Raw genomic sequence first — 8,343 nt, 5'->3', positions numbered from 1 at the left:
ATTGGTGCATTCCAGCCATCTGCCTAGTGGAGCTTTTCTTAGGCTCATTGTCAGTGCTGGAAAAACAGAAACAGCACCTTTACGATGAACAAATACAAAAATGGAGCTTTACAATATCAATTTTGGACTTAGGACTGGGTGTTGGGAAAGGGGAGAGGATAGAGAGGAAAAAAAAAAAGCAAAGAAAATTTCAAAGATGAAGGAAAATAAAAGTGCAATAAATGTAGCAAAACATTGTGGGAAAAATAAACAAATAAAACCCAATTTTGGACCTCGACACAAGTGACCCAGTGTGCTTTGAGGGAGAGTTAAACAACTTTGACATAAAAACTTTCTCAATTCAAAAACAAACAAGTTCATTTTCAAAATGGAAGCAAAATGTTGTTGTTCAGCAATTGATCCAAATATGTGATGAGAATTCAATACCTGCACAAATCAGGGACATCTAGAAATGGTCAAAAAAAACAATGAATGTAGTGCCATTGGGAGGACATGTACTGTATAACAAAGGTGTTGGGTTGATGTATAACAAAGGTGATGGGTTGATGTATAACAAAGGTGATGGGTTGATGTATAACAAAGGTGATGGGTTTATGTATAACAAAGGTGTTGGGTTTATGTATAACAAAGGTGTTGGGTTTATGTATAACAAAGGTGTTGGGTTTATGTATAACAAAGGTGTTGGGTTTATGTATAACAAAGGTGTTGGGTTTATGTATAACAAAGGTGTTGGGTTTATGTATAACAAAGGTGTTGGGTTTATGTACAACAAAGGTGTTGGGTTTATGTTTAACAAAGGTGTTGGGTTTATGTGTAACAAAGGTGTTGGGTTTATGTTTAACAAAGGTGTTGGGTTTATGTATAACAAAGGTGTTGGGTTTATGTATAACAAAGGTGTTGGGTTTATGTATAACAAAAGTGTTGGGTTTATGTATAACAAAGGTGTTGGGTTTATGTTTAACAAAGGTGTTGGGTTTATGTATAACAAAGGTGTTGGGTTTATGTTTAACAAAGGTGTTGGGTTTATGTATAACAAAGGTGTTGGGTTTATGTATAACAAAGGTGTTGGGTTTATGTATAACAAAGGTGTTGTTGGGTTTATGTATAGCAAAGGTGTTGGGTTTATGTATAACAAAGGTGTTGGGTTTATGTATAACAAAGGTGTTGGGTTTATGTGTAACAAAGGTGTTGGGTTTATGTGTAACAAAGGTGTTGGCTGTTGGGTTTATGTATAACAAAGGTGTTGGGTTTATGTATAACAAAGGTGTTGGGTTTATGAATGCTCGAATGGGCTTACTAAGTGCACAGAAGAAAAGAAAAGCACAAATCATCCGATTAATCCCCTGATTCGAGTCCCATTACCTTACCTATGCATCTTCAACATTTCACCCCCTCCCTCATTCTGAGTTATTCTTCACATTTCACACAAATTCATTCATTCTTCTATCTGAACCGATGCTTTCCGGGCAGCGCCTCCGGTAAAAAGCAATTTGGCATGGATTTGGAAATTCGCCATTCAGTGGGCAGCACTCTGCAACATTATTCGGTAAAATTCAGCTTTCAAAAGAGACAGGAAAAAGGACAAGAGATTACAAAAACAGATGCAATTTAACAATCATTAGAACAAACCACCCTTTGGTGAAAACAGTTTCTTTTTTTGCTTTAAATCCTGAGCCATTATACCGTGTCCGTTGTCAAAAGGGGAAGGAACACGGACATTTACAAACATCTATACATTCTATAGTCTCTGTAAAAGCTAGCAGACTGCTGACCTGGAAACTGGTGCCGAAAGCAATCGAAACAATTACAACGACAATTTAATATATATATAATCTTCGGTAATCCCTTTACTAGATCTCGTACGTATTCCAGAGTCCAACATACACGTGTGAGATACCTTGTCCCTCTTACTCTTAGCCCTCGTCTACCTTCATAATAAATCCACGATAACCTCACAAGTACCTGGATCAAAACTAAATTCGATTAAACATCACTAAGTTTTACTGTAAGCTGCTCTGGCAAATTCTTTACACAAAAAAGCTGCAAATTATGAAAATATATTTACAGAAAAAAAATACCACAACTGACGTAGCGCTAGCGGCCTAAATGAAAGGCTGGCGCACAGCTAGGATTGACTAGGCCGCAGGCCGGACGCGCGACATAACCAAAAGCGTCGCATCGGCTCGCCGTTTCATTCGGACAGTCGCTTACTCTCGTCTGGAACCTGACGCAATCTTCCACTTCACTCATGGTTACAATCAGCGGGAAAAGCAGAGAGAAGAGGAGGACATAAACGACATGAGAGCGCGGCGAAAAAAACCGCCACTCAGGGACACAGAAAATGAGGAACGAATGAATATCCTTCAGTATTCATTCTCTAGTCATTCATTCCTGTTTTTTTTTTCTTCGTTTGAGCCACATTTATTTAGTATATATTAATCTTTTACTTTCCATTATAAATTTTTAGTTTGTTTGGGACATGTATTTATTACATACGTAACTGTGGTGGAATTTAACCCCGCCCACTCCTAACATGCCCCACCCTTTATTCAAACCCCGCCCTCATGCTCCCAAATGAAAAGGGATTTTAATTCACAGCTGGGCCGTGTGCGTCACCTATCGTAATTCTGACGTACGTGCAACCCCGTTTTTGGCGCTTAATTTTCGTCAATTATATAGGGCGACGTGGAGCCCAAGACGCATGATTTAAAAAACCCAAAGAAAACGAAAGATTATTGAAATTAAAAGGAGAAATATCAGTGCGATAGATCAACCAAAACGACCGAATGGAGACAACCTTCAACGAGCTTTAAACAACAATTCCAAGGGTTGGGCAATTGTCATGTGACCCAGATCTTCAATCTTCAACCAATGAACGTTGTGATTGTACATCACAAATGTACTTTTTACCTTCACGCACGTTTTGTACTTGAACACGCATGTATTGTCTCACATAACGTACACCATTACTAATAACTTAATTCATGACCAATGGGAGCTGATTTAGACTTTGACAACAAGCTCCAGCAGACAGTTTGAGGAGTCTGCCATATGTCATATGTGAGCCATGTGACTGTAAACGTCATTCATATGCAACACAAGGCTGCAGGGTAGCATCATTAGATAGATGAGGGCGTGGCTCATTGGCTAAGGGCGTGGCTCATTTTGGCTGAGGGCGTGGCTCATTGGCTAAGGGCGTGGCTCATTTTGGCTGAGGGCGTGGCTCTGCTCGCCTATTCTTCACAAAGGACACCATGGCATATTTAACGTCCACCAACGAATGCTGGCACACACACACTGATGAATAACCCTGCCTGTGAAATACCAGATGACGGTTTATAGCTGGGTCGGGATTCAAACCCATGACAGACGGTTTAGAAGCGAGTGTACATACCTCTAGGTTTAGGCCATCCTGTCAGCCTGAATAAACTGGAAAGTGTGGATTTGTTTACATGTTTGAATGTACAGAAATTGACTTTCCATTGAGAGCACAAATAATAAGCACAACGTGTGGATTTATTTGCAGGTTTACAGTGGTTCAAAAATAAGCAGAATGATCCGACTTTTTGAAATTTTTTTTACTGTCCCACCTACAATATCTTCAACAACATTTGATGATGTCCTGGACATGTAATTTTTTTAAAGATCGCGATTTATGGAAAAGCGAGGTGACAAAGAGTAGAAAGGCAACGAAATGACAGAGGGTCCGCAGTTGGACACAAGCACAGCATGAACAAAGAAGGGGAGCTGAGAAGAGAGGTGAAACAAACACCTGTCAGTAACAGTGTTAGGTTAAGTGGGGTTCATTGGATAGAAAAATAAAATAAAAAGTGACGTGTACCTATGTCTCTGTGTAGCAGAGAGACGTCACTCGCAAATGAAATAAAATTGCAAAATTGCTCATCCGGAGCCCTAAAGTACCAAAGTACCAAACTGCAATTCATCACTCAGACAAATATCCATGTACAGTCATGGTGTGTTGCAGACAGCACAATAAAGAAACACAAGATGCTAGTGATTATTTCCTCCTGAAGTCGGACTGGTGCCGGTATGCACAGAGCCGATGGGCTCACATTCTCCCCTAACCAAAGCGCTGGGGCAAGGCTCGCATCCAGACATATGCAGGTATCGTTTCCTGTGAGTCGTGGCGCTCTGCTACTCCTGCCTCTGCCCTCTGTTCACTCTTGATGATTCCACGGCCAAATCTGCAAAGGGAACAAATGCCATCGTCAGCATAGATGGGCAAAGATGATGTGATTTAACAGTGATGTTTATAACAGGTGTAGCTGGTTGCATGTTATGGGTGAAACTGGAAACGTAGTACAACCTATTAATGGTTTGGTCTGTTTGTGTTCCTATTTGTATCTTAATACACGGACCCCAGGTTACATTCCCACACACCATATGTCCTTGAAATTGACATAAAAGTTGCCACAAAACCACATGGTTCTTTGATCGACAAGGATTCGAGCGTCCCCGAAACTTACATTTATTAATATTTGAGAGATAAAATACAAGTTATAGCCAAACACATGAGCACAGCACTGCACACATGACACAGCTAAGTAAATGATGATTGATCATTCTGGTTGCTCTCACATTTTATCATTTATACATTCAGTCCATAAACATTCATGAAAAGCCCACCATTTAAAAAGTACTCACAATTACTGGAAGGTTCAATATCCCGATGCAGCTAGACATTGCTCGTTAACCTGAGATGGTTCATTGGTTCAATATCTGGAAGTAATCTGAAATTTTTCCGAACCCTTGCGATCCTTCCACACAGCTTAAAGTTTAAATACAGAGATTGCGTGTCACATTTTTGCTCTACACAACTTTTACAATTACATCTTGGCACAAGAAACATTAAAGTCATATATATATATAATAAACTTTTTTTTTTCTTTTTTGTATGCAGAATCGAGGCTTGTGTCAGAGCTAACACATTGAACATGAAAAACATGCGCAGACACACAAAACATACAATGAAGGGAGTGGGAAACAAGAGGGGGAGAGAGGGAGGGACACAAGCACAATAGAAGAGAACAGGGACGTCGGTAGATCTGTGGAAAGGGGAGGGCTGGGGGAGGAGGGAGGGTTACACGGTACAAAGCAAATGAACACTTCTAGAAACCCCAGGAAAGAAGTTGGGGATTCAAGAAGCGGATTTGGGGCGTTTTAACGGGGGTAGAAAAGATCAAGGTTTTGAATGGGGGAAGATAAGACATGGTGGTGAACAGCTGTTTTAAAGACCTGGAGGGAGGAGTGGGATTGAAGAGAGTGAGGGAGTTTGTTCCAGAGGCGGGAGAAAAGAGGAATGAAAGAGTGAAGGTGAGCAGAGAGTCTTGATTTTGGCAGTTTCACCAGAAGAGGGATGCTGGCAGATATTGTGCGTCCTGCAGGAATATTTGGGGGACAAAGCGCAGACAGAGCAGGGGGAGCAAGGCCAGAGAGGAGTTGGTAGAAGACAGAAAGACCATCAACCTGCCTGAGGTGAGAGAGAGAAAGGCCCTCAGAATCAGCTTCAATCAGCCCAGGGGGGAGAACAGTTGTGTGTGTGTGCAAAAGTGGCCAGACCGAAGCCAAACAGTTCACTCTTGGTTTCATCAGACCACAGAATCTTGTGTCTCACAGTCTGAGAGTCCTTTAGGTGTTTTTTTTGCAAACTCCAAGCAGGCTTTCATGTGTCTTTCACCGAGGAGAGGCTTCCGTCTGGTCACTCTGCCATAAAGCCCAGATCGGTGGAGGGTTGCAGTGATGGTTGTCCTTCTGGAAGTTTCTCCCATCTCCACACAGCATCTCTGGAGCTCAGCCAGAGTGACCATCGGTTTCTTGGTCACCGCTCTTACCAAGGCCCTTCTCCCCCTATTGCTCAGTTTGGCCGGGCGGCCAGCTCGAGGAAGAGTCCTGGTTGTTCCAAACTTCTTCCATTTAAGAATTATGGAGGTCACTGTGCTCTTGGGAACCTTCAATGCAGCAGAGATTTTTTTCGTAAGCTTCCCCAGATCTTTGCCTCAACACAATCCTGTCTCTGAGCTCTGCAGGCAGTTCCTTCGACCTCATGGCTTGGTTTTTGCTCTGATATGCATTGTCAGCTGTGAGACCTTATATAGATAGGTGTGTGCCTTTCCAAATCATGTCCAATCAATTGAATTTACCACAGGTGGACTCCAATCAAGGTGTAGAAACATCTCAAAAATGACCAAGAGAAATGGGAGGCACCTGAGCTAAATTACATGTTGTTTTGATGTTTGACAACTCCCCTTTCAATCGAGTGTGTTCGTGTGCTGTCACTGGAATGAGATTCTCACAGTATCTCAAAAACATAGGGGCAATACCCCTGGCGCTCACCTGCTAGAATAAACAGTATACTGCACTAAATATAGGTATTTTAAACCAATTTCAGTGGTTGCTAAAACACAGCGCAGCATGTGGAATCACACTAACATAATCATAAGACTTTAAACAAAGAGACAAAAAATGCCTATTCTGGGGGGCAACTCTCACCCCGTGTACCTCCTCAGACCCGAATTTTTCCAATGCCTTGAACAAACATCATTGGTACATCACGGATGATGAAGGTTGTGGTGAAGTTTCATCGAAATTGTGTGCGCAGGTTCCGACAAAAAGCAAATACCTATTTTGGGGGGCAAGCCCCCCCATAGACCACCTTAAACCCCGATTTTTTAAATGACAGGAACAACCTTTATTCACAACACAACAAATATAATTTGTGCCAAATTTGTCCACAATCCCATCAGCGGTTTCGGAGAAGAAGTTTCAAGTGTTTACGGACTGACTGACGGACGGACAAACGGACAACGCGCCATCGCATAAGCTCCCCTGAACTTCGTTCCATGTGAGATAAAAATACGACCACGGGTCCTGAAGATCACCTGTATTAGGAGCAGCATTCAATGACGTCATAAAATTTCGCCGCTGATGCCCCCTGTAGGTTAGGGCAAGATGTTTTTGTAGCCTGGGAGGCCTGATATCAACCCGTTAATGAGCGCAGATTTTGGTGCGGTTCGGCATCAGACACCTTCGTTAGGCATCAGATATGAAACTTGTGGCCAAGTTTCATCAAAATCAGGTGTTTGGTTCAAGTGATAATGACTGTAGTGGCTACAGACTCACTCACTCTGACTCACAGGCTGACTGGCTTACCTTATGCTCGATCACATAAGCTCACAGGACTTAAAATGGCAAACTTGTCTTTTATTTCTAAATATCTAATTATGTAGACGAAGTAATGTGTGTGTGTGTGTGTGTGTGTGTGTGTGTGTGTGTGTGTGTGTGTGTGTGTGTGTGTGTGTGTGTGTGTGTGTGTGTGTGTGTAGCTTCTGCACAGGTAGCACACTTATCTTAAAGCTGTTTAGTCCGGTTTAGACTCCTGACCCGACTATAAACGGTCTAATTGGTGCTCCAGGTATGGTGTTGCAGCACAAGTGTACCCAGCCTCGGGTATCCGTTAAGCTGGATGTCCCAGATGCTAGCATTATTTATTTAGTTGGTGTCTTTCTTGACGAATTGGCAAAAGAAGATAAAGCTTTGGGGCCGGATAAACATCCGAGTATTGAAGGAGATGTCAGAACAGATAAACATGATGTTGGCAGACCAGATAAGCATGATTGTAACATGTATAACATCATGATTATCTGCTTTGCCAACATGAGTCGGTGTTGTTGTGTTGCTTACTTAGCCAATGATCGGAATCACATAAGCATTTGCATTGTTAATATAATATCAGGACACACCACGTGTCATTGACGTGTTATAGGCCTCCTTTGCTCATACAACGTGATCATCATTCTTCACAAAAACAGCCACATCACTCATCCAGCCAGACCTCGACTGGTTGTAGGTATCCAAACTTGTTATGCCTTCACAACTTCAAGGGTGTAAAAACTTTGACTAAACAAATGATAATTCACGAAATTTTAACATAAAATGTTTGGAAAGTTTGTCTCGCTTCTGGACCATGATGCATTCGGCAATTCATACGAGTCTGTAATCAATATTGCTGATAACCAGTATATTGTTGTCGGCATATAATATGGCTCCCTAGACAAAGTGTCCAATGTATCAACATACCCAAGTTTTGGGGCTTTGACCCTGATTGTTTGGTCATGACAAAGCACTATTTTCTACTTCCTTGATCCCAAATGGACGTTCCTTTGTCCTCCGTTTGTACGCCAATATGACCACGGGGTTGTGTGTGCGTAAAAATTGCTGACGTCACCAAACATACCCTCTATATCTGTACTGCATTGTGGGATACGGATACTGATCCATGTTTTGCAATGGTCGTGCTACAAAATCTTTTAATTATTTTCAAGA

The 8,343-nt window shown here is 41.8% G+C and overlaps 1 protein-coding gene across 1 annotated transcript in view; it reads right to left on the bottom strand.

Moving 5' to 3' along the window:
- Positions 1–2,360, bottom strand: part of LOC137431401 (transformer-2 protein homolog beta) — a 49,114-nt gene extending 46,754 nt beyond the window's left edge. Inside the window, exon 1 of the mRNA XM_068122696.2 lies at positions 2,212–2,360. Coding sequence (XP_067978797.1) covers positions 2,212–2,250 — 39 coding nt within the window. The 5' untranslated portion in view covers positions 2,251–2,360. The remainder of the gene's footprint in view (positions 1–2,211) is intronic.
- Between the last annotated feature and the right edge of the window lie 5,983 nt (positions 2,361–8,343).

The sequence above is a fragment of the Myxine glutinosa genome, chromosome 7 (genome assembly GCF_964187855.1).
Source record: "Myxine glutinosa chromosome 7, kmMyxGlut1.1, whole genome shotgun sequence".
NCBI classification, from domain to species: Eukaryota; Metazoa; Chordata; class Myxini; order Myxiniformes; family Myxinidae; genus Myxine; species Myxine glutinosa.
Note: the sequence above shows the minus strand (reverse complement) of the source record. Positions and strands in the feature narration are given on the sequence as shown.